General features: G+C 38.5%; 1 protein-coding gene across 3 annotated transcripts in view; it reads right to left on the reverse strand.

Annotated features, from left to right (window-relative positions):
- The window catches only part of LOC131245766 (DEAD-box ATP-dependent RNA helicase 13), a 51,894-nt gene extending 39,340 nt beyond the window's left edge, over positions 1-12,554 (reverse strand). For 2 of the 3 annotated variants that reach the window (XM_058245445.1, XM_058245446.1), the window contains exons 1-6: positions 12,304-12,553; positions 11,937-12,206; positions 11,615-11,835; positions 11,095-11,289; positions 10,473-10,649; positions 6,413-6,801 (exon numbers count right to left, since the gene is read on the reverse strand). In XM_058245445.1, coding sequence (XP_058101428.1) covers positions 6,413-6,801; positions 10,473-10,649; positions 11,095-11,289; positions 11,615-11,835; positions 11,937-12,206; positions 12,304-12,469 — 1,418 coding nt within the window. In that variant the 5' untranslated portion in view covers positions 12,470-12,553. Of the gene's footprint in view, positions 1-6,412; positions 6,802-10,472; positions 10,650-11,094; positions 11,290-11,614; positions 11,836-11,936; positions 12,207-12,303 lie in introns of all 3 variants that reach the window. The other variant, XM_058245447.1, reaches the window with a different exon arrangement.
- Positions 12,555-18,263: the final 5,709 nt, after the last annotated feature.

Here is an 18,263-nt window from a genome sequence, read left to right on the forward strand (position 1 = left end):
ATGCCAACCCCGCATGTAACCGCATACTTTTCGCCATCTCCAATGAAGTTTTATTTATCCTCTTTGCCACCCCATTCTGTTGTGGGGTCCATGGAGTTGAGAAGTGCATTGTGATGCCTTATTCCTAGCAGTATTTCATGAATTCGGCCTCTTTATACTCCGTACCGTTATCTGACCCAAGACACTTAACATGTCTCCCGGTTTGCTTTTCTACTTCCGCCTTCCATTCCTTGAACTTGGTGAACACCTCATACTTATGTTTTAAGAAGTAGACCCAAACCTTCCTCGAGTAATCATCTATGAAACTCACGAAGTATCATGCGCCTCCCTTAGATAATATTGTCATCGGTCGCCAAACATCAAAATAAGTATAATCCAGCACCCTGCTACTAGTGTGTAGCAGTCTTGAACCTTACCCTGCACTGTTTCCCATAGATACAATACTTACATAAATCCACCTTGCATACCTTAACTCCCTTTAACATTTTCTGTTTATGAATTTTATCGTGCCCCTCTCGCTCATATGCCTTAACCGCATATGCCACAAATTAGCGTCATCTGTGTTGGATTCTTCGTGTAAGGTCATGGCGGCCTCACCTATAATCGTGCTCCCATCCAACTTGTACAGATTTCATGTTTTATGTTCCTTCATCAACACCATTGCACCTCTGGTGACCTTGATTACACCGCCCGTTGCGGTGAACGTACAACCGTTCGTATCTAAACCCCCAAGGATATTAAGTTTTTCTTCAAATCTAGAACATACTTGACATCACCTAGAGTCCATATGACTCCATCAAACATCCTTTACCTTGATGGTCCATATTCCGATGGCCTTGCATGTTGCATCATTCTCCATCAAAACACTTCCACCATCATAGGACTTGTAAGAATCGAACCAAGTCCTATCCGGATACACGTGATAAGAATATCCTGAATCGAGAATCCATATGCCTAAGAGATGTCTCATACCTGAAGAGACCGAGAGGAGGTATCCTTTTGAGCTCTCTTCCGCTATACTGGCCAATTCACTTGTATTCCATTTTCCTTTGCTTTCCAGGTCATTCTTCTGTTTCTGGCAGTCTCTCTTGAAGTACCCCTTTATGTCACGATAGAAGCATCCTGTTAGACCGAGATCGCTCCGCAAATCTCCCATGTCTCTGACCCCCCTTTGCGACTAACCCCTCCGCCTGAGAGTCATCATCGCTCGACTTCCTCCTCATCTCATTCGAAACAAGAGTCACGTTGATCTCTTCCAGCTTCACTGTATTCTTTCCAAATGGTAGAGTAGTGACGAGATGATCGTATGATGTGGGCATCGATGCTAGAAGTAGCACCACTTTGTTTTCTTCATCGACCGTCACTTTAAGCCTTAACAACTCGCTACATAGCTTTGTAAACAAGTTCATGTGCTCTAAGAGATCCGATCCTTCATTCATCTACAGCCTGAATAGTTATTTCTTCACAAATAACTTATTTGTGAGGGACTTCTCCATGATAGGTCTTCTAGGGCCTGTTTGTTTTTTCAAAGTAAACGTAAATACCGTGAAATGGGCAATTATTACCGTTTCATAGCGTTTGAAAATTCATAGGAATTTGTGCATTTCAAACCGGTTCAATTGAGATAGTTTTAATTTTTGAACCACACAGTAATGTATATGATATATCCGTTCCGTCCATCTATTTTACTACAATATTTTGAAGTATGAGACAAAAAATGAAGCAGATACAACACTCAAGTGGCCCACACCAAAAGAAACAGTGGCCCCACAAAGTTTTTAACGGTAAGTATTCGATTCCCTTTTTCGTATGGTGTGGTCCACTTGAGTTTTGGATATACCTCATTTTTTTGCTCATACTATAAATTCAAATGGCATAATGGATGAATGGTGTGGATAAGAGAAATGCATCACAGTGGGACCCATATATATTTTGTAATGTTTTCGGCTTCCGTGTAAAAAAAGTAAGTAGTCAAATCAGGTATGCTATAAATACACAGGGAAATAATTATTACTCTTTTACCTAGTATTTACCAGTGCACAGGAAAATCAAACAGGCCCCTAGTTTCTTCAACATCTCCTAGGGAGATTCCTCATCCAGGATATTGTACATGACATCATTTGACAAACATAAACGGATGGTGTTCTTAGCTTTCTCTTCGAGATTGATCTAGTCATCATGCGATATCTTCACCGGTTTACTCTCCAACAACACCTTGCTAAACCCTTGTAAGAATAGAATATCATTTACCTTCCGCTATCACAGATTCAAATTATTCCTCCCATTGAATTTATGTATATCGAATTTCCCTCCTGATATCTTTGCTGAATTCTCAAACGTCCTTAAACTTGATGCTCTGATACCACTTTGTTGAGATTCAGACCCCTCAACAAACCCAGATCAACCCTAGTTATTAGAAATTCGGATCTAACACCACCATCAATATGTGCGCTTTGTGGAAGCACGTACAACGAAGATAGAACAATTCGAATAAAGCAAAATAACCAAACGATAAAGCAAGTAACCACAAAACACAACAATATTTACATGGAAAACCCTTGTGGGAAAAAACTACGGCACAAAATGACAGAGATCCACTATAATCAAAACTTTAGAGTTTACAGACTCACCTTCTTCGATTATAGAGGTACCCGATCTCCCCTTGCAATGCGCGACCCTTAAGAAACCCTTCCCAAGCCCTTACAAGTATTGGAAAACCCCTCTCACCCCACGAAAGCCCTCAACCTTAGAGAGAAAACTTGTAAGTATGATTCTACCAAGCCATAATCTTGTATTAGGCTAAAATAGTTCATTTGCGCAACTCTACATAACAAATCCGGTTGGACCGAACATGACCTTCGGTCAGAATAAATCGAACCGACTATAATTTCGGTCAAATCGAAATTAACCAAAGCTTCACAGCGAGCAACCTAAGAATTCTTCCAATTTTTGGTCGGACTGAAAATGGCTTCAGTGGAACTGAACCTAAACTTCTCTATGTAACAGATTTGGCAAAATCAAGGCATCCCGCACAACAGTATGGATTTCGTGCTTGGGCTTCCCAAGACAATCAGAAAGCACAATTCTATATTTGTAGCGGTGGATTGTTTTTCTAAAATGGCCCATTTCCTCCCATGTTCTAAAACGTTAGATGCTTCTAACATTGCCAAAATATTTTTTGGAGAGGTGGTTTATTTGCATGGCTTGCCAACGACCATTGTGTCTGACAGAGATGTGAGATTCATGAGTTATTTTTGGAAGACATTTTGGCACATGATGGGTACGAGGCTTCAGTTCTCGTCAGCATACCACCTACAGACTAACGGTCAAACAAAAGTACTTAATAGAAGTCTGGGTAATCTGTTGAGATGTCTTATGGGTGACCATACTAGGACCTAGGATTCTGTGTTACGGGTTGCAAAGTTTGCATACAATAGTTCAGTCAATAGGTCAATGGGCATGAGTCCATTTGAGGTAGTACATGGTTATAAGCCTAGGAAGCCTATAAATTTCATTCCCATGTCAGTCTCCCATAGGTCGTCAGAGTCCACAGATGCATTTGCACGCCATATTCATAACTTGCATCTTGAGATTAAGAAGCGGATTAGTGTAAGCAATGAGAAATATAAAATGCTAGCTTATTCACATCATATATTTAAAGAGTTTCAAGTGGGTGATTATGTCATGGTTCGGATAAGGCCAGAGTAGTTTCCGGCTTTCCGCAATGAGTCGTGAAGAAATTATATGCCCACAATGTTGGACCTTATCAAATATTGAAAAGAGTGGGTCCCAATGCTTATATTGCGGATCTTCCACCTGACATGGGCATTAGCTCTATGTTCAATGTGGAAGATCTCATCTCTATTCGAGGAACAAAAGCTTCGTCCATTAGCCCTTCTTCTGACCCTTACCCATGGCCTTTACTAGACCCATATTCTTATCCTTTACCCCCTTTACCATCCATATCGACTAGAAGAGAAGAGATAAGAGGGTATTATGGATGAGAAAGTGGTTTCCACCAAGCACAGAGGTTTTCAGAAGTATCTCGTTAAGTGGAAGAACAGGCCAGAGTCAGATAATACATGGATCACGAAGAGCGAGCTTCAGAGACTTGAGCCAAATCTTCTTGACTATCACCACAGCTTTACATCGCCAAAGGCAATCTTTTCTCAACCGAGGGGAGTTGATGAGGACATCCGAGCACCATATCAAGTATATCAGAGGAGGAGACGAGCTATGGCCCACGCCCCAGTTTCTCTATGGTAGATGATCATTACAGGGGGCCGGCTCCGGATCGTAGGTGCATGGAAGACCCCACATGCATATTTGGTGCATCATTGAAGACCATACATTGGGGAGATGCATGTGGGCTGCTTATTGGGAGCATGGAGATACATTTTACACGTGGAGACACGTTTTTTGCCTTTGCTAGGGGTTATTTTATATTTGTTAGAGAATTAGGGGGTTACGCCTTATTTTGGTTTAAAAGTAGGAGGTACTTCGAACTTTTCCTTATTGAGAGGCATCTTTTTGTAAAAGTCTCAAGTTGAGACTATTTAAGGATTATGGGAGCCCTAATTTGGATATATGCTATGATTGTTATGAATGAGATTTCTCTACTAGGGTTTTTCTCCTTTCAATTTCTTGTGATTGGAATACTATGAAGCCATTAATCTTAATCCAGCTAAGTTTTCTTCTCTCCATCTCTATTTCTTTCAAATTTCCCTTTTATTTTTCACTTTTCTCAACCCATCTCCACAATATTCATTCCCAACTCTCATCATTATCAAAACTCAATCCAAATCACATCAAAACCCAATCCAAACCACATCAAACCCTAACCTAAACCAACACTTTCTATTTCCCTTGCCTGTGAACAATTCTGTGAATAGTGCCGTGAACAATGATCTTCTCACTTCCATTCCTCTTTTCTCATATTTTCCTGACTTTTAAACCCCAAGTTCCTAAATCCCTAATCTCAAACCCTTAACCTAATTCCCAATCAATCCAAACCTAGAATACTTGACCCTTGGTGGACATATGTGAATCCCCTTGAACGTAGATCAATCCCTATGCTATAAATGGAAGTCCCATATTTCATTGGGCCTATTTCTCTTTCATCTATATTTTTTAAAGGATCCATACTACGGAATCGTAGTTAGGTCTTGAATCTAAACATAGTTGCTTACTTGAGTATCTTTTATATTTGTGGTAGTTTATATATTATTTATGTTTCTCATTGATATGATAATCCATTGATTAATCTCATGGCATCATTTTAGCCTAGTCTCACGTCATGCACCAAAATAATGCATCCCAAAGGGGAGACAACAATGAAGTTCCAAAAAAACAAAAATTGATTTAGGTGAATCATTTACATAAGCAGACAGTTTCACAATTAATGCAGCTCGCAAGTCAAAATGGAACCAGAACCAAGAAGAAGTCAAACTAGAAACAGCCCTGGGAGTAATTGTCCAGCCCTAGAGAAGATTAACACAAAGCTTGCAATTGAAGAAAGCCCCGGTATTACTGGAGACATGTCTAGAGGAATGCAAGCAAGTATATGCTAATAAACTGCAGCAACTATGCATCTGAATAATGCCTGTGGGAGTTTTGTACTCTCATTGCCAGTCCCAAGTGCGTATAGAGGGGGTTGCACCAGATTGGCAGCCAGCTTGAAACTTCTGCCACTACTTTTATCATGAATCCTGACATGGTGGAACAACATTCATGTAGTTGACCCCAATTAGTTGGGATAAGGCTTAGATGATGATGGAATTGTAATATGTAAAAGTTAGCCTTTTCCTTTAGTCCTATACACTAGGCCACAGTTCTGATCATGAGAATCGTTCCATCAAACCTCAAGACTCTAAATTCCAAAATAGTAAAATGGTATCAGCATTAAGTAAACACGTATGGCAGATTGACAACTAGAAAAGTAGTAATAAAAGGTTTAATAATCCCCAAATTGGCAGATAAACTCCCAGCAAGGTGTCAAATTTTACTTCACACAGCCATCAACTCTCCTAATACAAGTACATGAAAATTTAATTTGGTGGAATGCTGCAATTGCCAACTTCAAAAACCAGATTCGTATTCAAAAAACTATTCATAGACAATATTCCACTACCCTCCCTCCTCTCTACTGCAAGATAAAAATCTTCTAGAAGTTTGTAGCTCAAAGGACAGATAATTACAACAAAAGTCAATAGGTTATATTGAGTTCCCTAAGCAAGCAATACCATTTAAAATGCAAATTCAATATTGATATCACAATGCAGGAAACAGCCAAAGCCATGGGCATTCTTTTTTCTTTTCTTAAAAAAAAAAAAAAAAAGGCAAAAGCCATAGATGTCTAATAAGAAAGAGTTCAATTAGATCAAGAGCCGGATAGATATGGAGCAGTGCATACTCAATGAATGATTCTTCAAGTTTATCAGCCATGATTGAAGCATTTGTTAAATCAACTATTGCAGCATCAGCTCTCATTCCTGCTCGCTCAGAAAGAGTCTCTATCGAGCTGATGCTATCATTCATGGATGCCTTAGGAGTAAGTGATCCACGCTTTAGCTTTTTACGAAACCCAGCAGATAGAGCTACAGTTGCAGAAAACACGAATGTTTGCCTTTTCTTATGCTGTACGTTCAAAACTGTTTCACATGCTTGAGTTGTTTGTGGATGTCCTTCAACAGAGACGGGTGTGTTGGGAAGCCTGTCAATAATTGACTGCAACTCATGAAAATGACCACTCTCTATCATTCGGTCGGCCTCGTCCAGCACAAAGAAAGACAAAGCATGTAACTGCAGCAAACCCAAAAAAGCAGGTCAACAAACAACACGCAGTCATTGCACTACATGACAATTACAATAAAGTGAATAACAGTAAATAGTAATGTTAATGGCATCCTGTGCAATTCAAACAATTTTGATAGCTTTTGTAAGCAGTTTCCTTCCCTTCAGTTGGATAGGGTTCCTTTGCGCCTCCCACATTTACTTTGCATGAGGATTAAGTCAAATATCTGCTTCCATAACCTTCACATGCATGTACAAATGTAAATATATGAACACAAGTGCCAGAATCATGGTTTTGAATATTGGTATCGGCAGGTGTATCAGCCCGGCCAAAAAATTATACAATATGGCGTCGCGAATCGGTATCGGGCCCGTATCGGACTTTTTTTTTTTTTAAGGAAAAAAAAAACCAGAAAAATACTGGAAAAATAGGGGGAATGAGATATCCAAGAATCTATCTTTCGTGTGTGTGTGTGTGTGTGTGTTTTGACCATGTATTCAATGGTTTATCGGACCATTCTTTGGTAAGAATGTTGTATGTCAGGTTGACCTGCTATAAGGTGTGATGTTTTTTTTTTTTGTTGAAAGATAAGAGACTTTATTAAAAGGGAACAACGGAAAAAACCCCTCAAAAAAACAACAGGAAAAGAGAAAAAACAAAAAGAGAAAAAGCAAAAGAAATGGGAGAAAAAGAAAAGAGGAAGCAAACTAACAGAACTAGCAAAGAAGAGGGGAGGAAACAAAGGCTACACCCCAGCCTCAACCATGGCACCAGACCTAATTACGGCGCCCAATCCCTGAAAAGAATCAGCACTTTGGAGAAAACCGTCGTGGAAGACAGACTAAGATGCCGAAAGACTTGGTTATTTCGCTCCACCCAAACCACCCAAAATATAGCAGGCAACAAACAACAAACCGCCACGGAAGACAGACAAAGGTGTGATGTTCATTTTGCTGGGTATAAATTGTTGATATATGTGATAAGTATATTGCGAATATGATTATCTATCAACTGTTGGACTACTAACAATCAAGTATCAACTATTAAGTATGAAAAAAATCAAAATAATAAGTGTAAAACACGTATAAGACATTAAGACTACAAGTATATAACATATATTGATAATGTATCATTCATATCATTCAAAAGAAAAAGATTTACATAGATCAAATCCATCATTCATATCATTTCCCTAAAATAATTTTAGAAAAAATTAAGAAAATGCCTAAAAAATTAACCCAAAAATAGAAAAAGAAAGCTGAAAAATAAATATTTAATCAATCCCTGCCCAAAATCTATAGATCGATAGATTTAAAACACTGATCATGCATCATTAAAGCTACCATTTGGAAAAAGCAAGTGAAAAAAAGATTCTGAAAAATACGAAAAATTCCAGCGAAAATAGAAAAAAAAAAATGGAAAAAAAAAAAAAAAAACCACCAAATCGAGATGAAATCATGCAACATTTCATAGATTTGGTGTTATAGCCCCAAATCAACGAGATTCTAGTTTTTTTTTTAAGGATTTTAATTATTTCCAGAAAATGCCAAAAAAATTCCAGTGAATACAGAAAAAAAAAAAAAAAAAAGAATTTAATGGGGAAAAAAAAAACACCAAATCGAGATGGAATCATGCAACATTTCATCGATTTGGCGTTATAGCCCCAAATTGATCAGATTCCAGTAAAAAAAACCACCCAATTTTTTTTAATTATTTCAAAAAATTCCAGCGTGAAAATAAAAAAACAAATCGAGATGAAATCATGCAACATTTCATCATCGCACCAAATCGATCACATTCTAGTAGGGAAAAAAAAAAAGTTATTTTCAGAAAAAAAATGCCCAAATTTTCCAATGAAAATTTTTATTAAAAAAAAGGGGAAAAACACCAGATCAAGATAAAATCATGCAACATTTCATCAATTTGGTGTTATAAAAAAACAAAAACAAAAATTGTTTTTAGTTATTTCCAGAAAATGCCCAAAAAATATAGCGTAAATAGGGAAAAAAATAATCGAAAAAACACCAAATCGAGATGAAATCATACAACATTTCATCGATTTGGTGGATTTGGTGTTAAAACACCAAATTAATCAGATTCCACAAAAAAAAAACAAAGTTTTTTTTTTCTTTTTTCAATTTTTCCCAAATCGGGTATCGGCATGGTTCTTAAAATCAGTATCGTATTGGCCGATGCAGGCATATCGTATCTGTATTGGCTCAATACGATATGCGATACGAGGCTGTATCGGAATCTGTTGGACCGTATTGATGTCGATACAAGGCCAATACAGTTTATGCAGGCCGATACGCCCATAAAACCCCAAATTTGAAATTTTTTTCAAAAATTCGCTCACATCTCCTCTTCTTCGTTTCATTTAAACAATGGAAGAATCTTAAAAACTCATTTTAGGCTAATTCTAGAACTATTTTGGGATCAAAACAAATGATTTGAATGGGATTTGACAAATCAAAGCGAAGTGGACCATTATGGGAAAAAATCAGAAAGAATGGTAAACCTTCACTTTCTTTTTTATATTTTCATCTTTTTTGTTGTATTTCAATGTAATGGGCCATTGTTCACCAAATCATGTTTAATTTTTGTTCAATTAGAGCCCATTTAGTTGACCTTTAATAAGTCAAATCGACGGACAACATTCTCATCAAAGAATGGTCCGATACACCATTGAATACATGGTCAAAACAATCCCTTGCTAAGGAAATTTCAAAAGGAGAAGCAAGAAAGGGGGAAGATGAAGAAAACAACATGGTTTTGGGCCTTTCATGCCCGTATCAATCTAACTAATACGGGTACATAAATATACATACTGACACGGGCCGTAACGGACGATATGCACCAATACAATGCAGATTTTTGTAACGGGCCAAAACGCACCCGTATCGCGTATTGTATCGAGCCGATATGGATACGATATAGCCATATTGGCCAATGTGATGCCAATAATAAGAACCATGGTCAGAATTGGACACTAGCATGGACCATGGTCCAATCTAGCAAACCCCAAAGACGGGCTTCTTGGGCTTGGCAATGTATATTAATAAGTTTACAAGTTAATATTCTTTTTTTAATCAGCTAAAAATATTTAAACTGAAAAGAAAATAACTATCCACTAAATCGACAAAATAACATTCCCGGTACATTAGGTTATAGAGCTACATATGTTTGGATTATGATGGCTTCTATGATGGAGCTTTAATAGGTCATATGAATGTATGTCATGATTGTCGCACAAAATAATTCTATTGCAAAGGGTTAAGAACTTGTGGTCAGTGTTTTAAATAGAGGTAGCTTGTTGCATAGCGTTTAGCCCTCTGTAGCATGTAGCAGAAATAGCATAGCGTGTAGCTTAAGCTACACAATACTTCTATTTTTAAATTTAAAAATAGGACAAATATGATAATTAGCACGAAAAAAGAAAAAAAAAATATTTTTTTTAAAAAAATGCCGAATAGATGATTCATTTTTTCAAGTATAAGCATATTCAAATAAGTTATTAATTATTATTTATCAAAAGCTAATTCACATATATAAAGTTATAAAAGAAAATCAATAATCAAATAATTATCACGTCAACAACTTTCTAAGCAAACCGCTTTAATTAATAATGCCTAATTGAAACCACAAGTCACGACTCACAAGAGATTTACTTAGTACTAACCTCAGCAAGGTGTTGGCCTCCTCCTGACATGAGTTCCCATAACCTCCCCGGAGTTCCAACAATGATCTCAGGCCTTCTTTTTAGAAGTCTCTCCTGCTTTTCTGTAGACATCCCACCAACAATGGGAACCACAGTGATATTGGTGAGTTTGGCTGCTTCCTTGAGATGATCAGAGACCTGCAGAAATAGAACAGGTAACCAAAAGGTCGAGGTTCAATTTCAATGGTTGAAACTGCCACGTCTAATGTGTAGAAGCAACAGCGGCAAGGACCTCGAAATAATTAGAAGTATATGAAATAAAGAATACTTTTTTACAAGCCCAAATTCATCCATTTTGCAAGCGATGAATTCCAGAAGTTTATGAACATTTTTTTATCAAACAGATATTCAATTGCCAATAATAAGCATCTAACCAGTAACCATAATGAAGTTATCACATCACAAAAGCAAGCGTTACAGAGAGGGAAGGTAGAATGTTGGCAAATATATTCCTGAGTGTCATTTGAAGGAGTTATATTGCTTTCATTTGATGTGGGTATTTGTGGCTGATAGCAGAAATATTTTGGGCCTTGAGAGCTTTCAATGTGGTAAGCTCAAGTGAACAAGAGCAAACTAGAAATACCTGAAGAGCAAGCTCCCTTGTAGGAGTCACAATAAGAGCTCGAAGAGGGCTTCCCTGAACACCCTTACTCACAGCATCTCCTTCATTTCCAAGCAACCTCGCAGCCTTTTCCCTTTCTTCAAGAAGACGTTGCAAGATGGGCAGCCCAAATGCAAGCGTTTTACCAGATCCCGTCTCAGCAGCACCAATAACATCCTGTTGCAAAAATACTATAAAGATATTTGCATCAAAGACCTCAAATACGGAAGGATCGCCTTAAGGCCATGTTTGGATGCAGAAACAAAATCAATTGCAAACGCCCAAAGTAATCAAGAGGAAATTTCCTAGTGTCCATAGTGAAGAAGTAACTCTTGAAATGCAGTTCCAATGCTTCTGAATCCAATCTGAAGGTAGAGTAATTGAAATTTGAAGCAAAATTCTGGCATAAAAAGAATTTCACATTTTCCAATTTATATGTCGAGTTACCATTTTCAAATCAATGATGCAAACAAAACACACACTAAGCTAGAACAGAACAGACCTTTCCTTGATGGGCAGCTGCAGGAATGCAAGCTTTCTGTATGGGAGTAGGTTCCTTGAACCCAAGCCTATATATCGATTTCATAAGCAAAGGATGGAGCCTCAGCTCCTTCCATGCATAGAATTCATCCTCGTCTGGAATGACCTTCTCGCTAGAAACACCATCAGCATTATCTTCTTGCCCATCTGTCGAAACACAAGGTCTATCTGTTGGGCCCCCCTCTGTAAGAAAACACAAACCAGGCCGCAATTCAGATAACTTTGGGAGTTTGTATGGATTATAAACACTCAATTCCAACAGAGAGTTCAAGGGAAAGACAAACCATCGATTTTCTCTTTGACAGTTTCACCATTCTTCTTCTTCTCTGTCTTCTTCTTCTTCTTCTTCTTCTTCTTCCTCCCTTTTCTCTCCTCCGTTGTCTCCTCGTTACTATCTTTAATAACACACAAATCATCATCGGAACCACCACCGCTGTCCCGAAGCTTGCGTTTCTTCGATTTCGAGAAATTTGACAGAGCTTCTTCTCCCGACTTGGCGAATCCAGGAAGCAAACCATACTCCGACTCGTCGATCTCTTCGAGCGAAAGGAAACCTGGAACAAAATCCAAGAGAGGAAAAGTAAAAAAATCGTAGAAACCCTAAAAACCCTAATTCCAAGAGGGAAGAAAACGAAGGGAAGAGAGAGATACCTCCTTCGTTGGTGCCGACTAATAGGGAGAAAGGATCGTCGTTGGTAAGAGAGTCGTTCCATGGCAATGCACCGACATTTTCGTAGTCCGGCTTTGCACGGAGATTTTTCTTGTTTGATTTCTTCGTCTTTGAAGAGGGGAGAGGAGGAGAAGCCTCGGCTGCCATTGCTTTAGAGCGGGAGCAGCACAACGGCACGGTAGGTTTTAGTTCCTTTTATGCGTCGGGTAGTTTTGAGGAAAAATGATATCCGAGCCCGACAGTTCTCTGTGAGCCCAAGAAATGGGGGGAACGGATTGGCTGGCGTACCACACACTAGCTATATAGCTGATGTACTGACGTTAGCAAGTTCTGTGCATCCCGTCACGAGGTATGTGTTATTTCTATGTGTTATTTCCAAACTGTCCATCCATTTAGAGAGCTCTCGTAAGGCTTGAAACTAAAAATAAGACAGATCTAACGATCAAGTGGACCACACTGTAAAAAGCAGCAGGGGATTGAACGTCTATCATTGAAACCCTCTTGGAGGTCAATGTTTTGGATGAATATGAAATTTGTTTTTCCTCTTCTTCCGGGCAATCCGCTTCCCATAAATGATGTGTGTCCTATCCATCCATCCATCTTTCGAGATTATTTTATATTATTGAGCTAAGTAGATCCAATTCTCATATACACCTCACCGTGGTAAAGAATGGTGATTGAACATGTTCTATTAAAAAAATTTCTGATGGCCATTCAATCTCCACTGTTTTCTAAGATCTGTGTTTGATGTATTTTGTTTCAAAATTGATATTAAAATCAAATTTTCAAATATTTCAGTTTTCTTTATATTTAAAATTTCTGTTAATTTTGAATCGCAGGTTTTGTCCTACATCGGATTTAACAAATAAAAATATCTTGTATATAAGATACGATTTTTGCCTTGGGGCATGAGTCTCATTCAGGAGGCATGTGACCAAACAGGCGTGCGCAACGGGTGTGGATGTACTCATATAGGTATGTGTGTACGGGTATTTGCAGGACTTTATTTGCGAGTGTGTACTTGCACTTGTACTTTTTTCATTTTTAATCAGAGAGATGTATCCATTTGGTTGGTTACACTTGTTAGGTTTAAACCCAACAGACCTAACCCTTTCAAAAGGGTGCTTAATGCACTTTCTTTCTTATAAAACTCTCTCTATATTATAGTTTATAAATTTTTGATTGCTGAGTTCGTCACTGAGTTAACTCAGCACTTTTGGGTTAAACTGCAAGTGGTTCGAACTCGCGTACAGCGAGTGCACCGCTAGGACCAGGTCATAGTCGTTGTATTCTAGAGATCGATTACTTTGGAAACCTATTGCATTTGGAATGCAGTCCAAGGAAAGCAAATTTGATTTCAAGCCGAGTGACTTACGTCACGCCTCGACTTAATTCAATAAGTCCTATTTTTCAAATTTTAATTTCTTTTTTAGTTCTCAATTTTTAATAATCTATTTAATTCAACTAAATATTCTAACAACCTCATCCTTATTTTTGAGCTTACACCTTATAATAATTTTAAAAGATAGATGTACATCTTAGAAAACACACACACACACACACACACATATATATATACATATCATGAGGTGCTCATAGAGCATTGCCAGTAGACACTTCGCTACTCACCCTGTCAACATGCAACCCACGCAAGTTTTTGTTTCCAAATCATGTGCCAGTGGTACGTGGATGGAAAGCAGGGGACGTGGATTGTACACTACCCCGGAGATATGGACCGGCTCAGTGATGTAGTAATCTTCTCCACACCATCTATCTATTATTTTTTTTCATTTCAATTTAGGTTTTTGTTCCAAAAATTAGGTAGATCCAAAGCTCGAATGAACCATTCAAAGGAGAATAAACACTTACCATTGAAAACTTGTTGAGGGTAATAGAAGTTTTGGATAGAGCTGGTATTTGTGTTTTCATTCATCCAGGTCTACATTACGTGAGGCTCTTAAAAAGTTTCCAACGGTGACTGTTCAATCCCCATTGATCTTGTGATTTGGATCGGACTCATTTTTTGAGTCATGTCTTAAAATGAGCTGTAAAAATGTACCAACATCATGGATAAAACACTTAGGAGTCGTTTAGCACCATTGATTTGGGAGGATTCGAGGGGATTCCAAATATGCTAGTTGTTTGGCACCATAGAGTAAGTGGGGGACATGGATTAGCTACTCAAGTGATGTCATCAAGTTTTGTGCACCCCACCTTGACGTATTTTTTTTTATCCACACCATCCATCCATTTAGAGAGATCATATTAGGGCATGATTCAAAGAATGAGTTAGATACAAGGCTCGACTGGACCCCACAGTGGGGAGAGTGACGCCCACCATTAAAAAGTTATAAGGGCTACAAAAGTTATTGGTCAACCTGATATTTGTGTTTTCCCTTCTTTCATGTCTACGTTAACATATGAACAGTTTAGATCTCAAATAAACATCATGGTGGACCTTTGGAAGATTTCAAGGGTGGGCGCTACTCTCCCCTCTGTTTTATGTGGATGAGTCCGCTCCAGCTTTGGATATACCAGTGACATCACTTTAGTAGCTGGTCTCTTCACTCGACCTATCAGGAGCTAATCCATGTGTTTAAGTAGGGGGTATCAAATCCACCTATGGATACTTGAACCCCTCACCTGGTGTTGAAACTCCTAAAGGCCGAGCAAGAATAAGGATCCAACCAGATAGAGGATTTGAAATCTAGAGCTTGGATTACTTCTAAAATACTTACAAGAGTTGTATGTATAACATGTATGTTATCAAACTATAACTCTATTGTGCACACGGCCTATTAAAGATGTCCCAAAACAATTAGATTACCATTTCCATTTTTATATATATATATATATATATATATATATATATTTAAAGATAACAACTGTATTAAGAAAGATACAAAAAGGAGAGAGAGTCCGTTGAGAATCAGACTCTTCAATTGCATCACTATAATTACTTTAATATGATGATCAGCACCGTCCACACATTGTTCACGTAAATCAACGATTAAAAATCATTGGTTAATCACTTGGACATGAGTCTGTGCTTGTGGCCCATTCAAGACTTGGAATTTCATCATTTTCGCACAAAAGCATATGTTTCAGTGGGTTTTTCGCAACCAGTGTGTTAAACATTAAATACATTAACTAATTGGATATATTAAAGTTGATTTAATAATTAAATTCAAGCCCCTATAAATATACATGCATAACTTTTGGATTAAAGTTGATTCACAATCCAGGTGCCAAACACAAAAACAAGACAGGAGGATTTCAAATACAGGGGTTCCAAATCCACGCTCCCAAACAGGCCGTTATAGCGTGGATAAAACACATATAGCATGGCCGGGCTCACGAGCTTTTGCAAGGCATGTCCAAGCCCGGCCAATTGTCAGCCTACCTTTATCATGTTGCGGGGGTTTTCTCAGGTAGCCCTGAACATTGCAGCAGTACACAAAGGGCCTGTTTGGCCAGTGGTATTAAGTTGTATTAAATGAGATTGCATTGCATTGCTAATCCCACCTCGAGATTGGGAATAGCATATTTGGAAGGAGTGTAAGATGGGATTAAAATTAATTTTATAGGCTTTGAAAAACGAGTCTTGTGTTGGAAAGTGTGAAATGGGATTTCCAAATTATATGGATGATGAATTTTTTCTTTATCCAAGTGTAATTTGAAAGGAAATCCCAGGATTTACTTTTAATTGCATACATTCCAAACATGGTATTGGAAAATATGGGCTACACCCAATTCATGAAAAATACCTTACACATGCATTTATTGTTACTTTTACCGTTCCATCCACCTTAATTCATCTAATGTAGTTGGCCAAACGGGCCCAAAATGTGCGGAAATGTGTAGTTTGTCATAGAGTTCAGATGATCCAGACCGTTCAATGGGTGGTTCTAACCATGGATGACCATCATCCAAAATTTTCACCTACTACGAAGTACGGCCTGTAAAATTCTCCATAGACGTTGATCTGTGACCGGCATCATCTTCTTCCATTTAATCTGAAATAAGCTGAATTCCCCGTGGCGGGTAAACTAGATGGATGGTCCAGATCACGGTTTACCATTCAACGTCTATTATACAATGCTCAGAACTCGGCGTTCAAGCTTTCGTCGGTCGGGCCCTGCTTGATCTCAACCATTGATGTGATGGGACTTGTGGTGGATGGCCCATGCATCAAACCCACAAGAGCGATGATCCCGGATGTAGAACTGCTGGCCTTTTTTCTTGGTTGTCCATGAACCGTTGGTGGTTTTCTCTCTCAGCCATTCATATATTGCTCGCCCATTCAACGGTTGGGATCAGTGGTATGGATCAGTGAACCCTGGGGTTACAAAACCAGGGACTAGACGGTAACGGACCATCCTGGCTGCAGTTTAAGGATAAACACGGGATGAACAAGTCGTGCAAGGCTTGGTGGATCCCTATCTACAGGGCTTACGTACATGCCTTACATCCAGATCGTCCATACGTATCGAGAGCTCATTTTAGGGCGTGATTGCAAAAATGAAGCGGATGCAAATCTCAGGCGGACCACACAATACGAAGCGGTGGTAATTGACCATTAAAAACTTCAGATTTGAATTGCTTCATTTTTTGAATCATGCTCTGAAATAAACTATCAAAACGGTGGTAAAGCACATTGATCTTGGTTGGGAAATTAATTAAACTAGTCATTAATTATCACATCACAAAGGCCCTGATCTCAGGATTGAAGTCATTATTTTCTCAGCCTCTTATCACTTTTTGTTATTTTTAGGATAAAAATGCCTCTCCATCGTTCAACAGCTTATATTAGAATACCAAAGGGCTTTAAATAAAAGCGATGTGGCCCTACTAAATCAACAATTAAGGTCACCTCTTAACCAATCTAATCCGTTTACTTTAATCGGATAGTTGTGAACCCATAGCAGGATGATTTTAATTTTTTTCTAGAGTTATCTGTAGCTCATAATTGCATTAGAGATGTGAGTTAATTCCGAACTGTTTCATCTAGTGTAGTCCATCTACAATGATTTTTTTCCTCCAAACTTGGACCGATGCCATGAAATTAAAATCATTTTTATTTAGACGGCTTAAATCTGTTACAAGACTATCGAATGAGCCTGAGCCTCACGAGGGGTCTCAAGTGGCATTCAATAAGTGAGTCCTAGAAAGGTCATTTGGTCTTTTCTCCTTCTTTCTTGGTTTTTTTTTTTTTTTACCTTAAGGGGAGACAACAACAAAGAGCCGAAACTCTCAACAGCAATCCAGCGGGCCACGGTGTAGAATTGGTTCAAAAGTTGGGGCCCTTGTTGCATGAGGCCACTTGGCCTTCTTCAATTTTTTTTTAAGTGAACCACGCCAAGAGCCGAAACTTCTTCCATTGTTAATAGTTATATAGACACACCACACTCTCCCAGTGGCATGGTGGTTTCGTTCGCTTCACAGTTATTTCTTTTTCTTTTGTAAGAACGGTTGTAATTTCTGAAATAGAATAGGATTTGGAGTTTGCATGAATGGTGGAGAGATTGGTGGTCCAATATGGAAAATTGGAGTTTATTCTTTTTCTTTCTTTTTTTTCTTGTAAAAGGCTAGGCAGTGAGGATCGTCGATTCACAGTATACCGCCGATAGACACGATCCATAGTATGTATTGGTAATCCACAATAAATGCCCCATTATGAAATTTCTTGATATCCAATGCGACCAAACACACCCAAACAGAAATTGAGCAGGATTCAAATTCAATGTGCTAGTGTGGCTCACCCAATGATCAGATCAGCTGATGTTTTGAGACACGCACCCTCATGATGGAGATCGCCCGATGAAGAGCTCCAATATCACACTTGTGCGTTGTTGCCACGTGACAGGCAAGTACACTTCACAAAGAGCACCTGAGCAAGTGCACTTTGCATTTCTCTCTCCCTGTATTTTGGTGACTGGAG

This window comes from Magnolia sinica, chromosome 5, assembly GCF_029962835.1.
Source record: "Magnolia sinica isolate HGM2019 chromosome 5, MsV1, whole genome shotgun sequence".
Classification (NCBI taxonomy): Eukaryota; Viridiplantae; Streptophyta; class Magnoliopsida; order Magnoliales; family Magnoliaceae; genus Magnolia; species Magnolia sinica.